This window comes from Semicossyphus pulcher, unplaced genomic scaffold (genome assembly GCF_022749685.1).
Source record: "Semicossyphus pulcher isolate SPU_LCO1_2020_fin unplaced genomic scaffold, fSemPul1.0.p SCAF_13, whole genome shotgun sequence".
Classification (NCBI taxonomy): domain Eukaryota; kingdom Metazoa; phylum Chordata; class Actinopteri; order Labriformes; family Labridae; genus Semicossyphus; species Semicossyphus pulcher.
This window is the reverse complement of record NW_027211637.1, coordinates 18673536-18695854: the sequence shown is the minus strand read 5'-3', so window position 1 is coordinate 18695854 and position 22319 is coordinate 18673536. Positions and strand designations below refer to the sequence as shown.

At 42.9% G+C, this 22319-nt stretch overlaps 1 protein-coding gene across 3 annotated transcripts in view; it reads left to right on the top strand.

Annotated features, from left to right (window-relative positions):
* Positions 1-442: 442 nt before the first annotated feature.
* Positions 443-22319, top strand: part of LOC138589309 (cyclin-dependent kinase 17-like) — a 41250-nt gene continuing 19373 nt past the window's right edge. Inside the window, exons 1-4 of one of the 3 annotated variants that reach the window (XM_069659533.1) lie at positions 443-642; positions 7847-8007; positions 10319-10483; positions 21654-21787. In XM_069659533.1, the coding sequence (XP_069515634.1) occupies positions 7878-8007; positions 10319-10483; positions 21654-21787 (429 nt within the window). In that variant the 5' untranslated portion in view covers positions 443-642; positions 7847-7877. Of the gene's footprint in view, positions 643-1129; positions 1183-5383; positions 5427-7846; positions 8008-10318; positions 10484-21653; positions 21788-22319 lie in introns of those variants that run through there. The other 2 variants (XM_069659534.1, XM_069659535.1) reach the window with 2 other exon arrangements.

Here is a 22319-nt window from a genome sequence, read left to right as displayed (position 1 = left end):
TGAGACTACATTTCTTCTCATGTTGTTGCCAGCTAAGCAGTGGTGGATGATACTTTTGAATTTCCATAATTTTCAGCCGATGCATTATTCACAAGGAATTTCTCTGAGGTGCATATTTAGACGGGAACGGGGCTTGTATAATGAAGGCTAATTTCCCCGGTGACATTACCCCCAAATTAATCTATCTAACCCCCTTTTCTTTAAGAGAGAGAAAGGTGGAGGGGGAGGTGGAGGTTAGAGAGCCTGATACAAACACACACATTCAGTCTCTCGCTTAAACGCATACACTCACACACACCCCTTGCGGTGTTTTCCGGGATCACGCCACCGCTTCCACTTGGGATCCACACAGCAGCAGCGATATGGCTGATCATCACCGGACGGGACGGTGCTGTGTATAAGCGAAAGTAAGGGGTAATAATGCGTTATTACGGGCCAACAATGCACTTACCCGGGAGAAAAGCCGCTGCGACACACACTGTATCGCAGGGTTAAGACTTACCTGACGGGGAAAGAGGAAATCTGGTGCGTTTAAGGGCAAAGTAGTTGGAGGAACTTGTCGCAGTGGATTCAGCCCAGCGTGCCGCCTGGATTACCATACACAAGTGGAACAATAGTCTCCTGCAGCACAAACACTAGCAGGTCAGTGGTGTATTTGTTTGTGTTCACTTCACGTTTTGATCATGTAAGGGCGATAATAACGGGGGCAATAGCGTGTCACAGTAACTACGGTTGTCCTATCACCTGACATTGCAGGTGGAGTTATTTTTCGGCTCGTTAAAACAAATGTATTTAAGGATTGGGTTGTATTGTATCTATATGGAATTAATCCCTGCTCTTCAATATCACTGTAAAAAAATCCCGATCGTGATGTGGAAATTAAAGTGGCGCCGTTGCAAATAAAAAGTGAAATAGCAAATAGGCTAAGGGAGCCATTTAAATCACTACAGCAACATGATTGACATTTTACGGTAGTTTCCTCGTCTCAACACGCAGGAACCACACTCGTAAATTCGGGATACCCGGAGAGAATTTCCCAGACTTATTCCCATGGAGTTTGTGAGCCGGCCCGGGATTATGTGTAACTTTTCTTTGCCCTGCCTGACTCTCCTCCTCCCGGATACTTGCGTCAGGAAAACACGGGGAGAGAGGAACTGACCGAAAACGCAAAAGGCCTGGAAGGTAACTAGAGGGATCTCTCTGCCAGCAAGGCCCGACGTGAACCGCCGCATATTTGGTTTTGGGAGTCCCGTGATGTTTATCTGACGGCTGAATGCTGCCTGCTTCTGTGCGCGCTGCCTGCAGCCATGTCTAGTTACATGGGATATCGTCAGGACCTTCACTTGTCCGCAAATGTGACAGTCCGGTCCTGCAGCGTAGCCTCGACGTTTACCTCGTGGGTGTTCAACGATGGCAGATAGTATGTTAACACTAACATAGGTTGAACAATTAATGCATGTAGGAAAACGCAGCGTTGGGAGTATCATTGAGCGCTTAATTATTTATGTCCATTTTAGTGTGGGATGTCCAGATTGGAAATCACGCGCATCTGTCAATAACGTTGCGATGCACTGAGAATGAAAAATCTCACTAATAATCACAGGCCAACACTAACCCAGTTATTACCGTTTATACCACAGTGTTATTACTATTTGTATCATAATGGCAATTGGACCACAGTTTGTTTTTTGCAGTTGAACATTTTGCTGTATTTTGCATCCTCTTTGTTGTGTTTTAAGGCATCATAAATGGCCATATTTTCGCAAAATGTTATGACAAGAAGCCGTTCATAGGATGCACTTACATCTGTGTCTTTTTTTTTGGAATGTAACCAAGTTGTACACTAACCTGAAGTCAAACAGCAATGTTTTTTGAACCAGGAAATTGCCTCACAAATTAGTTTTGCCCTTGCCACATAAAATAATGATAATAATGTATAATAATACTAAATTGTCTGGCCAATTGTTTCATGTTTTTTCTAAATCAACTTTCAGTTAAGTCACATCATGAATAGGGTCATGTTATCTATCCATAATATTCTGTCTTCCAAATAAATAGTTCAAAGCCGACTTTATCCAAATGACGTGTCTAAAGTTTTGCCCGTTGAATAAGTAAGAGTGTTTCAAGGGTCATTGATGTTTTTTTTTTCTTGGTACAATTCAAATTGAAATTGGAAAAATATTCCTTTCAATATTCTGATATATTTCAATATTGTGATATTGATTTCAGCCAAAACTTTCCAAGTTGTAAGTGAAGTTATAAGGACCTTTGTGTGACCCCCTTGAGCCATAGTTCCCCCAAGATCTAAATGACACCTCCTTCTCCTTCCTCCTTGTGGCTGAAAAGTGACATTTCACATCTTTCGCCGTGCATTTTTGCGGTCTTGCGCTACTTCATTCATCCGCCTTGTTTCGATAATTCCCTCTCCTAATCTAACTTGGGAGATTTAGGTTAAGTGACGGAGAAGATGCTGAGGAGGAGCCATTGGGCTTACATGGAGAGTGGACTACTTTTTGGGTTATCTGTTGGTTTACATGAGTGTGTGTGGATGTGTGTAGGATTCTGTAGTTGGGCAGATTTGTGCATTACTCATGCATCCTCAGGCTGCGCCAAGCAGTGTTGAAGTGCCACTGAGTGCCAATTGCACTCTGCCACACTGTATGTGAGTGCATGTATGCGCATGATTCGTGCGCCACTGAATCACAGAGGAATGCTTGTTTGAAACAAAGAACTGAAACAAACAAACAAAATCAGATTTCAGCCTCATAAGCTGTTGAAATCGCCCCTTCTGTTCTAATAAATGTGGTTTCCGCGTCTGTGTTTTTGACCCTTTGTGTGTCAAACCTGCAGCTAGCTAGTGTTGGTGCTAGTGTATTCTGCAGACTCAGGTCCTTTTGGACCATTCACTCTTTTGCACAGGCATCATTGGCAGAGGAATCCCAGAGCAAGGCTGGCAAGGATCACACGCTGCAGCAGTGTGTGGCATCCCAATCACTGGAGGGCTGAGAGTTTTTATAGCTGACATGAGCATGTGTGTCTGAGTGTGTGTGTGTGCTCAAGAGGGAAATTTAGAGAGAAGGGAGATAAGGAGATTTGATTTGTATCTCAGCTTTTTGCCTCTCTGTATCTCTTTTCTTCTCTTCACCCCAGAGACAGAAACTGCCAGTCCAGTGTGGGCCTGTAACCTCGCAACCCAAATGATGTGTGTCTTGAATACATCATAAAATGATTTCTCCTTGTGGGTGTGTCACCTCGCCTCTGTACAACCACATCCACGCAGCCACGCACGCTACCCGTGCTACACTGCTTGTTGATTCATCAACAGTGCACTCTACTGCTTTCAAACACAACTAACACTGTAGAAGTGTTTTCTAGTGTGTTTGAGAGCGGCCTCCGTCATCTGGAGTGGGTCCCTGTGTTCAGTGGAAGTTATGTATCAGAGTTGTTTGTGGTTTGCTGGCTGTGTGGTGAGTGTGGCGTGCGCATGCTGCAGCCACATGTCCCGTCCCACTCACACTTGTGCCTCTTCCAAGCTCTTCACACTGCCACGTCCATCTGCACCCGACAAGACTCAGCATCCAACGCACATTCAGAACACTTCTCTCTTTATTTTGACTAACACAGAGTCATTAAAACACAGGGATATATCTTACATTTGTCACTAACTGAATTAAAGCTAGCTCAGGGTTTATTTACACAGAACTATTTTAGCATTTCAGCAAATATTGAAAGTCTTTGGTATGATCAGGCATAATTCAGAGCCCTTTTTTTATTGTTATGTTATTGTTGTTCGAAATCCACACAACTTGCTCCACTTGTTACTCTAAGCTGGTTTCCTTACTATGAAAATTTTTTAACGGCTCTCAGAAAATATTGTACCATAAAATAATTCTTCCTCAAACGATCCATAATTCCCATCAGTCACGGACATAACAGATAAAGACAAGTGCTAATCTTGAAGATCTCAGTTTCGTTCTCTTTAGCGGCACCTTTGGCGATAAATGGTAATTGCGGGAGCACACTTCCCAGATATCCAGACAGTGTTGCATGTGTGACGTCCACGGTTGGCTCCGGTTGTAACTCTTGATTTTCCTCGCTGACGGTCGCTTTCCTCTTCAGACTGTTTGCCTTCATCTGAGCGTCGAATTTGTTTCTTTTTCATTGGATTGTCACTTATTTTTGAAGTTGTACCTGTAGTCATCGATCTTTTCTTTTCTAGTAAATTACTGTTTACTCGCAACACTTGCAGAAACTGGAAAAACAGCCGCTTAGCTTCACCTACTCTCTCTTGCAGACCAACCACTGCTGGGTGATGGAAAACACGTCACTAACTGGGCGCCGCTTGTGATTTTTTCTGCTAAAGTCGCACCAGACACCCAGTCCATAATTCTGAAAATGCAAAGGCTTTCATCAGTGGGCCATCAGCTCAATCACCAATGTGTTACCTCATTGGGTGATAGTGACTTAACAGACATTTATTTGCATGAAAATTTTAAAAGATTATTACTTTAATCAATGCAAAAATGTCGTAAAAATTGGTGTTTATATCTCACATTTCATAAAATTGAGATTAAGTTCTCCTGATTGCAGAGCCCAGCTAATGCTATCTACAAGTACGAAGGGGCCGGTGTAGCTTCCGAGCCAAAACCCTGTGAATTGTTTCCTAGTCAAAAGCATCCTCTGCACTCTGGACGATAATTTCGTTGTCCGTAGCATAGCTAGTTTACAGTGCAAGTGAAGGCTTGGACTACGTAACCAAGCTTAAAAAGCAATCCGGCCCAATTACTACGAGAACTGATGAGGCTAGTGGCCAGAAGAATGACTGAATAGCTGCTCCCAAAGGACACAGTTTTTTTTATACTATATAACTTACTCAAGACACAGTTCATTTACCTTTATAAGCAGCAAAGTTATGAGTAAAATATTTCCATAAAATGAATGTTTTTGCTTCTTTGGATAGTTGTTGTCACTTAATTTCATCACATAATGAATAATGTTGCATAATTCATATGATATACAGTGGTGTTTCTCTATGAGCTGCTGGGTGATGAGATTCCCACTATATTACTGTTCATGCTAATTCAACACAGATAAGATGAAGACTGTGAAATTAGTCATTATTGCGTGTCTGTATGTGTGTGTGGACATGCTTGAACGCGAGCACAAGTGTGTGGCAATGATAACACTGCTGAGCATTTATCTGGGTAATAAGCAGTGCTTTATATTATCGCCCGTGTCCTCATAATGTGAGTCACTTATTCTCCAAATTTCATAGATGACAGTTGTGATGTCGCATGAGGAGAACCCATTCTCCTTGTCCGAGCAGGCTTCTCCTCCAGTGGTGTCTGGGAAAACATGCTAATGAGGGGGGAGGGAGATTCGTTCCATACTGATAATCCACGGGTGATGGATGTTATGAAATGAATGTGAGTCTCTCTCCTTTCGTTCCCTTTTTCAACTTTATTTTTTCAACTTGGAGCAACGCATCAGAGGGATGTGAAAACGGCGTCAAACAGCGCTCATGTAAATCGGCAGAGGAAATGTTGTTAGCAACGGATACTTGCCTTAGCACATCTTCTGGTGGGAAAAAAAAAGCCAGTCTTCCTGGGTGAGGATCGCTGGGTTTGAATTCCCTCAGAGCGCTGGATGTCTCTAATAGGCCTGAAAGACTGAGGGCCTGAAAGGATGAATGGCTTTTGTTGAAGCCTCCAAGGTTGGACACAAAGAGAAAGGCAGTGGGTGCCGTGTGTGTGTGCTTGTGCATGTCAGCTCCCGAGCCCGTATGGGTTAGATAGAAGTAGCAGGAAGTGGAAGGGGGACAGAAATACTCTCCATCGCTGCATCTACCTCCAGGGCAGTAAAGCTGAATGTAGGGGAACACAATGCACAAAGTGAGTTGTACACATAAATACACACACGTGAAGACACAGTTACTGTAGATACACACATTAGATTCTAAATGTCTGCTGGAGGCACTCTAAACAATATATACTTTGAAAGCTCATTGACATTAAGAGATACACGCGAACACACAACACAAATACAGGTCATTAGTGAATATGAAAAGCACTCTGCTGGAAAAACAAGATGTGCTTTTCCCCCATTTGTTGTATGGGTTGGATGCTTAACCTCTTCTGTAACTACAAAAAATATATTTATTAGCTTTCCATCAGAGGTGTTTGGTGTTGCTACATAGACACTAGCTGAGGTTGGACTATTGTAGAATCAGCTAGCGATGGTTACTGTACAGAGGATGTAGAACTTATTCTGGTGGCATAGGATAAGTTTGTCTGAATATGTTGCCTTCATGGATAGTTAATGGAAGAGCAAGTGAAATGTACGTCAATCATAACTCACCTGGGAGAGCTGCTCTCGTGTGAAACCTCTGGGGAGCTCCACAGTCAGCCATTTACATGTTTTTTTGCACATTTTTTTGTTTGTTGCTCTCTTTCTCTCTCTTTCTATCCGTCTCTCCGGGTCTCTGCTCTCTCATTCTGTAGTTTATTCTGCAATGTTTGCACTTGGGATACATGACAATGAGAACACACGCTGCATGAGCAAACACTATCATCGGGAGACCAAAGAACAGTAGAAAATACGCCGAGGCTGCACTGCAGTCGTTTCACAGTACAATGAAGATTAACAGGGCAGTGGTGATCCAACTGTTTTTGGTTTTAATGAGAACATTTGACCATATTTACACAGCGGCCATTTTGCTCTGACATCACACTCACAGTGGGAGGCTCGGATACTGTTATAATGTTTACTGCTGTGTTCCGGTTTGTTAGTCGCATTAATGTAGGTCTGAAAAATCCTTTTTGTTTCAACACTTCCTGATTGATCAGCAACTGAAAGGAAATTGTGAAGAGTAAAAATCCAGAGGAACATCAGGACATATTTCAAGTTAAAACAACATATTTGATAAATGTTTAGCTCCCGCCTGACAACAGCTTAAGTTAGCAGTATGCTAACATTGGCTTTTAAAAGTGTTATATGATTCGATAGGAACAAACTTAAACTGGTAAAAACACATTTGATAGCTAGCAACGTGACTGAATGTCAGCTCTTATTTGATAACTGCTTAGCTACTGTCAGCCAACAGCTTATGTTAGCTGAATGCTAAGATTACCTTTAGAAAGTGTAGTATGATTCAATTGGAAAGGTGGTAACAGATTGTCAAAAAAGAAAACATATTTCAGCTAGATAATAGTACTGGGAACTGGCTGAATGTTAACATTAGCTTTTATTTGAGAGCCATTTAGCTACGGTCATCCAAAGGCTAAGGATAGCTGTATGCTAACATTACCTTTTGAAAGTATTATATGATTCGATAGGAACAAAAGTAAATTTGTAAGAACAACACATTTATAGCTAGCTATAAGAGTAACATATTTGTTATATATAGTAATATTAGCTGGGAAGTGGCTGAATGTTAACATGAACTCTTATTTGATAACTGTTTAGCTACCGTCAGCCAATGGTTAATGTTAGCTGAATGAACATTACTTTTTGAAAGTGTAATATGATTGGATGGGAAAGGTGTTAACAGACTAAAGCTTGTTAAACATCATATTTGATAGCTAGCTAACAGTTTTGTTGTTGTTTGCTTATCTATTAGGAAATGGTGAAATGATAATGGTTGTAACACCCTAAGTTCATACAACTTACAACCTAAAGACACAGCAATATGACATTATAACAGCATTTTAACTCCCCACTCGGAGCGTGACATCAAAGGAAAATGGTTGCTGTCTGAATATCCTGAATGGCCCTGATTATGATGATTGCGATGCAGGTGGTGCTGATGGTGATTATAATAATGTTGGTTGCTGTCTCTCCCCCTCAGGCCCGTGGGCCCCGGTGGTGCTGTTGAGAAGATGGACAGAATGAAGATAATCAAGCGGAGGCTGTCCATGTCTCTCCGTAGCGCTCGGCCCGTCGACGACTCCCTGTCGGAACTGGCAGAACAGATGGCCTTGGATGAGCCATCCACAGCCAGGGACAATGGTGAGACACGTGAACAAGTGCACCCACACACAGGTACACACAAGCGTCTTAGCACGTGCCATCACAGACAAACAATGACCCATTTCAAATTTGACATGAGCATAACTTGTATATATGTTAGACACAGATAGATATAGAAAGCTTTTAAAAAGATACAAGGTAGCGTGTGTTGCCATTCTGATGAAAACTAATTGTGTCACCTCCATAACCCTCTTAGGAGTCACAGTGATTAGTTCGACTCCAACATCTGTTACGGCTGCTTTCTTACCACACAAGAGCAGGCGAACCACATTATTAAGAAGCAGTTTGTCATTTGCTCCAACAGGTCATGAACTTATGCGTTCATTTGGAGCTTATTTAAGCACACAGAGAAGCACTAACTGATGAAACAGTTTGCAAATAGTGGTGTAGGCGGAGCGAGTCAAAATAGAGGTCATAACTGATTATTGCAGAAGATACAGAGGGTTATGCAAAATTATAGCAGTAATCATTGCACTGTCCTACACTCTTTTACACTCCATTTTCAGCGAGCTACTCCATGAAATAATGTATTTGTTAAGGCAAGCATCTCAAAAATAGTATTTCCTGTGTTTTCGAAATGCTCGCCTGTTAATATTGAGTCATTTGCACCACAAACTCGCAAATCACACTCGCACAAAGTATCCCCGGAGCCGTTCAACCCACGGGAAGCATCTTAACCTTCATCATCTTCATCTCATCGTCTGCTTCACTGCATCACTTTACGTCCTTAGTTAATCAACAAGACTGAAAGTGAACGTATGTGGATTCAAAATCACTTTGCTGCATATTTAAATAGGTTAATTTTTGTATTTACTCTAGTGAAAGTGCAAAAAGCAATGTCATCGTCAGAAACTCTGGGTGCCATCTGCTGGGCATCTTCAAGGACTACAGGTCTCAGCTGAAACAAATACTGTGTGTGTGTCTGTTTGTGTGTGGTTTATTTGTCTTTATGTGTGTTTGCGTCTCATTCTTTTGTTATCAGCTGATGCTTTTGTCTCACTGAAAAAGAAAGTAAGAAAAAACATAAAAGTCTCAGTGTTCAAATATAGCTAGGTGTAGGTGCACTGCAGCTTGGATACAAGGAGGGATAATGTTTGCTCATAATTACTAGTTAATGTTATTCCAGCTCCAACGGTTCAGCATCCACACCTTTATGTCATTAATTTCACTCGCTGCCATCTCTGCCCTCTTCCTCCTATTTTTACATCCTCCTCTTTAGTCTTTAATAGCTCAGGCTTTGTCAGTTCATTTCCAGAGAGTGCAGGGAGGAGCAAGGACGAGAGAGGGAGCGGGATGGAGGAAGTGATGTAAAGGATGAGGAGAGGGACATTAAACTTTAACCGCTGCTCTACATCTTGTACTTAGCATCTCCTCTTGCCTCTCCCCATTCGTAGCACCCTCACATCCTTACATATCAAACGCAGAAGGTGCAAAAGAGCTGTAAGAAAATACTCCTCACATTTTTCAAAGTGCTAATTAGAAGCAATTTAGAGCTGACCACGGGTCTGTTGTTCCACTTTGTCTGTGGAGGACTCGTGTAACTGGAGGTGAATCCTGTGAGGATTTTAGAGTAAAACGTTTAACCCTGATAATTTAGGTATCACGCTGGAATTTGCAATGAGGAGGAAAATGAAGGAATATTTGAAAGATAGGAGATGTGACAAGTGGAGTCCACCCACACTCTGCAGGAAGGATTCATTAATACGAATGAATGTGAAAGAAAGGTGATGATACATGCGTGCTGGCAGGGTGTTGATAATGGCATCTGATTATCTATGAACTTAAATTTGACCCACGGATTTCCATATTTGTTCTAGTCCTTTTCTCTCTTGTGCCTCTGCTCGTATTTCTCGTGCATGTCTCTCTATTTTATTTTTATCTCTGTTCTTCACAATCAGTCTTTATCAGTTTATGACTCAACATATTTTCCACTCTGCCTGCCTCATGCCTCATTCACTTTTCTCTGCTATTGCTAACACTGTGTGCCACAACCGTCTCCTCTTCTAACACGAGTACAGCAGCTGTTTGCATTCCCACCCTTTTATCTAAAACTACTACATATTGAACTGTTTCGACATGTTCTGCTACCTCTCTGTGTCTGCTCTCTGTGTGACCTTGTGCTGTCTTTTTTTCTCCCTATCATCCTTCTCTTCCTCCCCCTTTCCCTCATTCTTGCCTCTTCTGCGTTTGCTCTCTTTCTGGGCTTTCTCCTCACTCTCTCGCTTTTTTCTCGCATTCTCCTCCTTTTCTCCGTCCCCCTCTCTGTCCGCCGACACCGTGTGCGTCTCAGAGCCCATGGTGGTGTGCGCCCTGCACCCTCCCGCCTCCCACAGCGCTCCCTCCTTCCTGCGTCAATATGCCGGTCATCTGGGCCGCACCGCCCTGCGCAGAGAGCCGGGTGGGGGGCTGGAAAGAGACAAAGCATACCTGAGCCTGCACAGGACTGGATCTCTGGGTACACACACACACACGCACACACACGCACACACCAAATACACAGTGATGCATGCAAACACCTTTAAGCATGCAGAAAAAACATCATGTGCTCACTTGGTTTCATTCCAAAGTGCGGTATACTGAGTTTGGGGAATACTGTACTTAAGATTATGCAAAGGTTTTTCTCTTCTACATATACAGTATAGCTCTAGTTACTGGTTACTGAGACAACTGAGCTTCCCCAAAACAATAATATGAATCTTACTTATACTTAGAATATAAATTAGCTTTACTGAAACCAGCTACAACATTAAATGCTGCTTGAATAGAAGAAATACACAAAGTATTAATAAGAATACAAAGAATAACAAAACACAACACTGCCAGGAGCCATTCTGCTGCCTTATAAGTCTTTTTTAAAGTTCAATTTACTAAAAGCACTTTTATATTTCTTCTAATTTAAAATTAAATCAGTATTTCTTCCAGCTTCTTTCGCTTGAGAAATAGAGTCTTGTACTTCTTCCACACACATATATCCCAAGAAGCTGTTTCCTGTACTGTTCCCCTCAGTTCTACCTTTGTCATTTTCTTGTTGCAACATTTTATACATATTTTCACTCAGTAGCCCAGTAAAGATAACTCTTCTGTATATTGTTCTGCATGCATGAAAGAAAGGCCTATAATATTCAGCTGTTTATTTATATAGGTTTGAGTATTCCATGGCAACCTTGCGCAATACTGCCACCTGTGAGTGGAAGACTCACCCGCATGCAAATTGCAATGTTTGCTTACCATAAAGGGCAGTGTGTGTGGTTTTGTGCGTGCATGCATGTTTGTGCGTTTTCAGTGAGTATAAAACCGTATTTACTGACACAGCTTGGCTTTCCTCCCAAAAGCTACTACGAATCTAGAGGCTAAAACTCTAATGACCTTAATCCAACGTACACAAACACACACATTCATGCACAATGCTCACATCACCCACATGCTCATAAAATCACTTTTTCCGTCTGTCTGTCTGCATTATGTAATGAAACGTGTGGTCTGTGGATATATGGATCCCCGGTAATCTCATTTCCAAGTGTGACAGAACGGCTTATATCAGGAGCAATGGGACGGAGGACAGGGAGGAAGAGAAAAGAAAGGATGGAGTGAGAAGGAAGAGGCGGAACACTTGGAAGTCGGAGATTGGCTTTAGAGAAATGGAGCTTATAAAACGGTGTGAGATTGATTACAGGGGACTGAGCGATGGAGACGGAGCAATGAAAAGTATAGATGAAAGGACGGAGCGACAGACAGAGTGGTAGGGGAGTGTTAGCGCCACAATAGCTCCTAGGGAGTGTTAGCGCCACATATTAGCTTTGTGCTTTACATCCCCTGAGTCCTCGGCTGAGTGAGCTGCAGATAGACCACGGTGAGACTACATTGAAGTCAAGAGAACTAGTTTTCCATCAGGAGCTTAAAGTTCACCGATCCTGCAAATCGGGAATACAATAAGAACAAATTGATGGATCTGTCTAAAGGAACAGGGACAGCAGCATAAAAGCTGGATATTGTTGGAATTTACAGAATCTATTGATGCAAAAACTTTTTTTAATTTATGAAAAGAAGAAAAAGTTCTGTTCAAACCAAAAACAAACTAAATATGTCAATTGGGTTATGAATCAAACCAGACAATGGACGCCATTCTTTAGCACTTGACGGTTTTCAATGCTATTCTCAGCTAGACACATTTCACATGGTACCTTAAAAAGTTATTTGCAGACCCCAACCCTAATGTGAGCTGTTTGACAGTTGACAGTTGGAGAAATGTGCTTGTACCGACTATTTCCCCCTACTAGCAATCTTTGCGCTCAGCTTGTCAGGGTTCAATGTTCCCAAAAAGGTGAGGACCCAGATGCAGATTTAAATGATTTAATAAATCAAAAATCCAAAACGAGACATCAGCAAACACAGGAAGACATGCATAAGGTTATCACAGACAGAGACAAAGACAATGTACCAGCACAGAGACAGGGGAGCACAAAGACTAAATAAACTTAGGAGGTGAGGCTAATCAGACACAGGTGAGACAATCAAGGGCAGGTGAAAACAATCAGGGCAGGGCACACAATCAAACAAGCGGGAAATACAAAGGCAGGAAGTGGACCAACACGAGAGACAAGGTGACAAAGTAAAACAAGAAATGATCTAATCAAAAAGACAAGTGAACCGAACATGGAATACACTAAACACAAAACTAAACAATGAGAACTCATGACAGGGAGACAAAGTGACAAGGTAAAACAAGGAATAATAACTGAACACCGAAATACAAGACAAAAACATAACTAAACTAGAATGACTCATGACACAGCTAAGCTAAGCTAAGCTAAGCTAAGCTATTATATATTACATACATCTCCTAAATAAAATTGTGATTGTACCAGTAAGAGTAAAAAAAAAAAACTGCTGAGGTCATCACATGAAAAAAAAAAAGTATAAATTATGGACGTAATAATGTGACATCAGCCATTGGTTTCTTGACTGACTGTGTATCTGTGTTGACGTCTAGCAGGCAGCCAGCAGTATCCTCCTGTCAATCAAGTGACCCGGCCCCTATCATTTAGAGCTTAATATAAAAGTTATAAAAAGTTATAAGTTAAGAAATTCACCCCCCGTACAGTTATCTTGAACAGTAAAATTAGCTATTGATAACAAAACCTGGCTGTAAACATGTTTATTTCAGCTGTTAAAATGCGCATTTTCCCATCTGCCGTAATGTTATTTCTTGTTTTCTGGAGCCAGCCTCAATTGGCCACTCGAGGTACTGCAGTTTTTTTGCACTTCCGCATCGGCTTCTTTTTTTAACACCGGAGTTTGCTGCTTGGTTCTATCATCCCACCTTTCTGCTCGTCCAATCAGATCAGTTCTTCTCATGACCAACATCAAATTGCTTTTCCTTCTCGATTAATCCCTCAAGGTTGTGTCGCAACAGGAAATAGATTACATTGAGGAAGTAATGGTAATCATGCTGGTTACACTGCAAATAAACACTCCCTAAGCCTCTCCTGTCTGTGGCTTCATGTTTAACAGACAGATCACTGAAAGTGGAAATGATCTTCTTATTTTACACTTGGCACAAAAGCGAATAAGCATATTGACATATAAGACTGTCAGGGAACAAATCTATGAATATTAGATTAATTAGAAATTAACATCCCTTGAATATATAAGCCAGGATAAATGGTGAAAGTGTAGGGAATGTGGAGTCATACTTAATGTAGAAACTATTGTACCGATCTTAAGACAGTCGGTCCGGCAGAGTGACTTCATTCTGTGTAACCCACAGCCGCCCTTGAGCACAGAAAAGCCCTAAAAAGGACATAACTTGACTCAGAACCTAAAGCAGAAGCTATTCTATTATTAAAATTGTGATAAGGTGTATTTAAAATGTTAAGAGGTACTCTGTGTGCGTGTGTGTTCCCCACTGGTCCTTCTCGCTGACTCACCGTGTGCCACTCAGCAGTCAGAGCACGTCGCAGCCTTTAATAGAGCCACATGATGATGCAATCTCTCTCTCTCCTGCTGCACTAAAGAGACTGTCCACCCTTTTTCTCCGTCTTTCTCCAACCTGCTCCATCCATCCAAAGGAGGGTTCAATAAAATATCAGGAGTATAAGTGGGCCTGCCTGCGAGGGTTATGTGTTTATGTTAGAGGTGTTTGGCCGGTAGCCAGAGAGCTTTTACAGGTTTGTGATCCATCTGTTGCTAACCGGGCCACCACCCACTCCCAGCACACTGTACTTACAGCGAGGAAAGATTTCTTCTCACTGCTACCTCATCTATTTCTCCCTGCGAAGATCTGTAGTTACACTGTTGAGGATTAGTCGGCCCTGCTGTCTCTTTTCGCTGAGAAAAAGGAGTGTGCCGAAAGCTGCCCACTCTTCTCGGGCTGCTATTTCTGACGCTGCCACAGATGTCTCCTCTCGTTCTTTTCTCCCCTCTTGTCTCTTTCTCTCCACATACATCATAATACTATATTTAACTTCCTGATAAACCCAGAATGGGGCAAAGATAAAAGACTGAAAGCTTTTCAGACCCCCCCTTATCTCTCCCTGTGTACTGCCCTTATCTGTGGCAGGGATTTAATGCGATGCATTAACAGCATTAATCGCTGTGGACCCCCTCCCTCGCTCCCTACACTCTGTCCATTTGCTCGTACTAACCCTCTTCGCTCACTCCCAGATTAGATTTTCTAAGAACAATGGAGCGGACTTCTTTTATGTACTTGTAAGCTTTTGGTGTTCGTTAGTGCGGCCTGCTGTAACATTAGCGTACGCTTGGGGCGAACGTGTTGCTAAAGAATGCTGCTGATTTTCAGAGCTATATAGGAAACGGAGGGGGGTGGGAGGGTGAGGCGTTGGGGACCTACAGAGCCGGTAGCTGACAGTAGGCACTCTGGTCCCAGTAATTGAATAATAAGATTCCTTAGATGCAGATAAAAGGTTTAGAGGTAATTACCGCAGTCTAAATTCCCCCTCGCTCCTGCCTCCTGAGTGCGTTCCTCTTTGTGCGTGCGTGTTCCTCGGGGATGTTATATGCACTTTGAGTTTTATTGTCTCTCTAGTCTGGAGGCAGACTGTGATATTTATGGTGAAAAAAAACTGGTGAAAACAATATGTTTTAGTTGGAAGCTCAACTGTAGCCATGCATGTGTGATAATAAATGTGTCTCCAACCAAAAAAAGTGGCACAAAAATGCATAAGCTAGAAGGTGGCTGCAGAGCAAGAAGAAGACATCTTTGACGTACACAGTTGCACTTGAGACAGGGAGACAGTGGTGGGTGGAGGGCTGAGTGGCAAGCTTTTGTCCTTGACTTCTTAAGCTCAAGGATGCAGCACGCTACAACAATATAAGTCTGTCAATGCACAGAAAACATTGCTCTTTGCATGACTGTAGTTTTAGGTCTAAACTAATCTCTATTTACAGACTCTGCACAGAAATATAGGATCTGTAGGCAGGGACCTGGATTTTAGGGACGGCATGTGTTCTTGTTTCCATTCGTTCTACGATTGTAGTCCAAGTAATATTGGCCAATCACGTATCAGCAGGCTGCGGCGTATGCAGGAAAAACAGTCGGTGTGGAGAGCAAAAGCAGTCGAAATCTGCCGTAATGACATCCCGGCTCCCATCAGCGTCTATCTGATGATGATTTAGCTTCTTATCAATCACGGATCCCGTCGGCTATACTCTGACACGATATAGCCTCTGGGGACACCGGTGGACGTGCGGGGCGGTAAGCGATAAATGACCTCCCGTCAATACCTTTTCCGCGTGCAGCATTGTTACAGAAAGAGAAACCGTTTTCTTGTGATTTACTTTAATTAACGGGTCTTACCTTTGCTGAAATTTCAACATCATGACGCAGATTTGTAAGAAGTAAAAATTCTTTGTCAGGTCTGTCCTCAAGAGAAGAAAACGACTTTTAAAACGCTCATTTGTTGAACGGATTCATTCGAAGAAGTCGGGAAATCTGAACGCTGAACAACTTTAGGGAATTTATCTCAAGTAAAATTTTTGATCTAGAACAGATTGTTAGCTGAACTTGCTGCAGATGTCTGTTTATAGAGATTAATAAAAAGTTAAATCATCGTCAGATAACCGCTGATGGGAGCTGATGTCATAACAGCGGATTACGTCCCGCCTGCTTTTGCTCTCCTCACGGACTGTTTTTTCCTGCATGCACCGCAGCCTGCTGATACGTGATTGGTCAATATTACTTTGACTACAAGCGTAGTACAAACACACACCAGAACACTTGCCTTCCCGGAGATCCACGTCCCTTCTGCTATGTAGAATCTGTATATCGAGATTAGCTTCTTATAAATCTCTTTAAACAGACATCTGCATGCTAACAGCTAACATTCCATTCTAGATCAAAAATTCAACTTGAGACAAATTCCCCTGACGCTTTATCACGTAAATGTACAGCATTCAGATTTCCCGACTTCCCCAAATGCATCAGAAATGATCGATCTGACCTCCGTTCAACAAACAAGCATTTTAGAAATAGTTTTCTTCTCCTCTTGAGGACAGACCTGACAAAGCTTTATTTACTTCTTACAAATCTGCATCATGATGTTGAAATTTCGGCAAAGGTAAGACCCGTTAATTTAAGAATCACAAGAAAAAAATTTCTGTGAACAGCACGTAGAAAAGGAAGTCTTGACTGGAAGTCGTTAATCGCTAACTGCCGGCTACTTGCCCCGGCATGTTCACCTGTGTCCCCAGAGGCTATACCGTCGTCAGACTATAGCCAATGGGATCGGAGATTGGATATATAGTGAGCAGTGGAGCAGTTGAAGTGCACTCTTACAGCTCCCAAGTATTTATTTTAATACCGCTTCCACACTTAGCCAGATTAAATATGTTTTCAGAATGTTTTAACTGTAAAGTATGCAAGTAATCCCACATGTTTACTTATCTCAGGCAGTTAGACCATTACATCTCCTGACTGTGTGTTTGTGTGAACGGTCTTATAATTAAGAGCGGCTTTATTGACATGTCGGGTGTGAGAGCTTTTCTGCATGAGCGTGTTTTGTTAGTTAAGGCCTACGAGGCAGCCTGCTTATTGACATGAAGGGAGAGGTGATGTTTCGTCTGGCAGCTGTCGAACACAGCCGAGTTTTTTTTCCCTTTTTAAAGCGTTAATCCTCGAGAGTCAGAGGAGGAAAGATGGCATTTGATGCTTTATCTTGCTGACATTTTGGATGCTGTAGCCATTCAACACGATAATGTTCTGAACACTGCCTTTTTATGTTAGTGTCTGTAGCTGCGTGGTCCAGAGTTGAATAGGACACATAAAGGGAATTATGCACAGAGGAGGAGAAGAGCTGAGACTGGCTGTGGTTGCATATTCGCGTTCTTCTCATAACTAGCAGCCACTTGTTTTCCTTTTCGGTTGATGTCTCAGCGTTGTGTCGCAACAGGTAATATATTACATTAAGGAAGTAATGGGACCTTTAAGCATGCTGGCTAAACTGTAAAAGAACAAGCCCTTGATTCTTGTGGTGCTGCCCCCCTCTGGCGACTCTGCTCATTTTGTTTGCAATGCAAATTTGGTGCCAGTACAAAAATAATGCAGCAACTTTAGGATTAACATTTCTACATCCTGAGGAATGTGTTTGGTCTTATTATGTATGCTCTGCAGGTTTGTCACAAAGAGCAATTTGTGTGTATTTTTTATAGGGACGTACGGTTAATGTGTGCACAGGTTGAGCATGAGTAATGGCCTGCACTTCATGTCCATGGAGGAAGGACGGAGGTTGAAAGAGAAGGAAGAGGATGGAGAGAATATATAACCGGGAGAAGATGGGAGCAAGGATGCCAGAGGCGTCACTCAAACGCCTCAGGGTTTCAATTTCTGCGCCAGAGATTGATAAGGACTCGGAGGAAGAGGGCGCAGATGAAGGACGGAGCAAGAGAGAGACAGAGAAGACAAATGAGATAGAGCGATACAGGCGGCGTGTAAGAAAGAGGCTGATCAGGCAGAAAATGTTGTCATCGGCTCCGGAATAGAAAGAGCAAATTATACGGTGTATTCAATAACCGTCTCTGGACCCAGACAGAGGTAGGAAGAAAGCGCGAGGGAGGGAGAGATAGAGACAGGAGGGAGGGAGAGATTGGTATCACATGAGAGGGAGGAGAGTAATAGCAAGGTGAAGGGAGGGAGCAGGAGGACTAACAACACTGAAAGCACTGATAGGGGCGCCAGAGGCAAGGAGGGAGTTATCGAGAGAGGGGAGTGGAAAGAAGGACAGCAGCACAACAGCCTGAATCCAAGGAAGAGGGAGGACACAGGGAAGAGATCTGAGAGGAGGAGGAAAATATCAGGAAAAGAAGATGAGGAAGTAACAAGAGAAGAGGAAAGAGCTGGAAGCCAAAGAGGAGAGATAGTTGTGATGAGAGTGTTTGTCTTCCTAGGAGGAGGCGGAGCTGTAAGTTTGGGTCTCTGCACGTGTGCGTGTGTGCTTCGGCGTGAATCATAGATAGAGACTGAGCACCTGTTATTCGAAGATGATAGGGTGTAACAGTGTTCAGCGTACGTATGTCTGTGTGTGCGCGTTGGGGCTGTCTCTGCAGCATTTTATCTACCTGCACGCTGTTTGACCTTCCTTAGTCAGCAGGCAGAGTGTGACTGCGGAGAGAAAAAGAGCGAGAAAGAAGGAGAGGTGGAGAGAGGGAGTGTCTACAGGAAGAGAGAGGGAGAGAGTGCTAAAGTGGAGTAGTAGCCGAGGGAGTTGTTGCATTGTGATTAGTGTGCTTGTGCAGTCTGCACTGTCCTCCCGATTTAAGACCTGTTCTGTACTGCGAGGGGTTCTCCTGGAAACACTGGATTTTTTTCTGGAAAATTTTCACCCTCGAGTTGCGACAACTCCTGAAGCCTGAGTCCCGCACAGACCTGGGACACCAAGACTGGACTCAAGCGGTTTCAACTCCCAGACATGTTTTTGTGACATGTTTTTTTTCTTGAATTTTTAATCGCACCTTCGACTGCAGTGCTTCGAAATCCTCGGGAAACAATGGATGTGTCAGGCAACCCTCAAGGGTGCCCTGCTCGTGCTCCCGGCGCGGGAGACCCAAGGACGGGGGAGGCTAGAACGGGAGAGGGGATTAGAATGGGGGAGAGAGACACCCCGCTGAGGCTCTCCCCTTTCCGTATGCTTCGAGTGCTGGACTCGTGCCGTCCTCCGGGAAACCGTATCGGTGAGTTTCATCACTGTCATCTCTATGAGCAAGTTCATCCGCATCCCGATCCTCCATCGCAACACATCCACATGAGTTCCAGGACTGTACCCCCCTAACGTGAAATGCCTGATTCCACTCTGTGTGATTAAATTAAGATCAAACCTTTTTCAATTTATATGATTTCCTTCATGTGGCAGGTTTAAAGATGGCAGATGCAGTTGGTTGGCCCGGGGGCAGAGAGTTTGTGTATCTTCAGGGATGCTGAGGACTCCTGCAAGTTCTTCTTTTGAATATTTTATCAATTTGCTTGTCAGCACAATGGCTGCAGGATCTCTATTCCTGCTGCTCATGCCAAATCTAGTCAGTATGCTATCATCCTGGACTAAGAGCAAAAAAAAATCAAATGATTCGGTTCGAAGCCTTGTAATATTAGTGGTTAATAGACTGGATGGGGACTGTAACTTATAACTCTACTGGTGCACCTTTTAGCAGCCCCACTGAGCTTCCTCTCTGGCCTCTCTCAGTGAGGGCGTATGAAAAAAAATCCCCCAAATTTCCATTACTCTTTGAAGAGCAAATCCTACACTGACTTTACTTCTTTGAACATCCTTTCCACTGGCTTTTCAATCGTTTTCTGAGGCGCTGCCAACTTGTGCCGGAGATGGATTTCCAGCTAAGTGGAATACACGCAGAGTTAGGTGAGGCAAGGATAGTCCTAAAAGCAGCACGCTCACTCTTCCAGACGTGGTAGCAGGGAGTCAGCAAACCTTAACTAGGCCAGCCCGGCTCCACACGGGGAGGCAGCGGTAGCTCATGACATTTACTGTCTGCTCTTAGTCTGCTATGGAAATGGAGCAGAAAGCAGGATGTCCCGCTTGATAAGGAAGTATAGTCTGTTGACTATTGAACGCTATTGTATCATGTTATCAGGGCCAAGGGGATGGAATTTTCCTCCAAGGTCAGCCATCTTGCCCGATCTACCCGCATCGCCTGGATTGTTTACGCAAACAGACAAGATCAGGACCTCTCCGAAAAGTGAGAAACACCTGTGACATAATAGCACTACTGGATAGTCACCTGTTGGGATCATGTGATCATGTGTGCGCTTCTGTCAGATATCCTGGTTCAATTTCTCTTCACTCCGGTGTCAGTTACCTTGAGTTTAATGTTTCAGCATCAGGGTTGCGAGGGGTTGATTCCCGATATGACTACGGACTGCTCGGTTTTCTCAACAAGCTGTTCTATATGCAAAGCATGTATTCTTGTGTCTGGCTTTGAGGCCACAGGCACTACCTCAGACTCTGAGATTTAAATGAATACCAAGAGGTATTTACACAGATGGATTGTGTTTGGGTTGTGTTTCGCTAATGAGCATATGCTGCTTTAGTCAACAGATAGTAAGACCGACGGACAGATGTAGCAGCTGGGATCTACACGGAAAGTTGAGTGTTTGTATCAGTAAGAAAATGATCGTGGCAGTTCATATGTTAAGCATCAGATTTAGCGTATATATAGCTTGCATTCGATCAGTTTCATTTGTCCATATCCAATCTCTCTCTGCAGAGTCTGTAGACCAGCTTGCCTTTCTCAATTCCAACCTTGGCTACATGAAAGAGACACACAAATGACCTACAATCAGCCCCAGGTGGTGTTGCCACATCCCCCCACACACACACAGCTGACAGACAGTGCACTATAATAAATAGCTTTACCTATCCGGCTCTCAATTGTCCTTTTTCACGCCTGGTGTGGCACAATCACTCAAGGTACTATTTTCTTACCGCCGCGTCTTCTGCCTACCCAAATCATCCTCCCCCTGATCCCCTTATTTTCCCTCCTTCTGTCACTACGCTGGCGGTTTAAAATATAAACAGTACATGATAGTGGAACCAGCATTAGCACACTCACACCAACGCACACACTCGCACTGTATTTTGCTGTACATGACCCAAACTTGAGAGCTGTCAAACATCATACACTGAAACCCAAAGACAGACCCCTCCCCCCACGTTTACTCACAGACCATTGAAGAGGCAGCCCTGTCTGCTGCACCGTGACTCATTAATCAGATGGGTTCAGGGGGGATTGGAGGTGTGTGTGGGGGGGAGGGGGGCAGGCAAAGACGGGAAAGCTCCTATTGCACGCAGGGTGATATCGATCTCTTACCTCCTCATCTTACCAATGGCATTTTATACATACTCGCCCATCACCCCTGCATGGCTGGTGGTACAATCCATCATTTTAGGAGTGAGACCCCACTATGGCTTCCAGAGAGGGGGGAATGAAATCTAATACAAAACAGTTTCCTCTGATGGGTACATGGAGAGATTGATGGAGCAAGAGAAGAAAGAGAAAGGGGCAACAAACAAAACAAAAAAAGCAATCTAAAAAAGCGGAGTTGAATGAAAATGCAGCAGCACCTGAAAATAACACTCTGTTTGTGTCTTTGTGTGCTGCAGGTATCGTCCATGAGAATGTGAAGATGGGTTCAGATGGGGAGAGCGACCAGGCATCTGGGACGTCTTCTGATGAGGTCCAGAGTCCAGTCAGGGTCCGCATGAGGAACAACCACCATCGCCGTATCTCTAATGAGGTATGGGAAGACAGACTTCACTTTGGCTATGTCAGAGAACATACACTCCTTCACTTTCCAAATGTTCACTAAACACTATATAAAGAATTCAATGCAGACAATATAGTGCGTTAGACAGTACAGCTAAAATTATATATGTATTGGCTAATATTAGCATAGCAGATATAGTGATATTGGTATATAAAAATATATCAGGAGATATGTTTCAAGAAACTGCTGTACAGAAATGCCAAACTAGGTTTAAGTTCATCCATAGAGTCAACAATACATACTTTGTCTACCAGTGAACACCAATAAGTATTTTTTTCTAATATTAAATGTCCTGTTGAGCATCTATCTTTAACATAATAAAAAATATAATCAAAGGATTTCAGTTACTTTTTGCTTAATAAAAATCTGATGTAAATAGCCTCAACTATCCAATATTGTTTTAGCTGTATCAGATCGCTATGAAGCAATCCTGTTTATTTACGTTGATACATTACATAAATCTATTTTCTATTATTTTAGTTGTGGTTTTTATTTGAGTCTA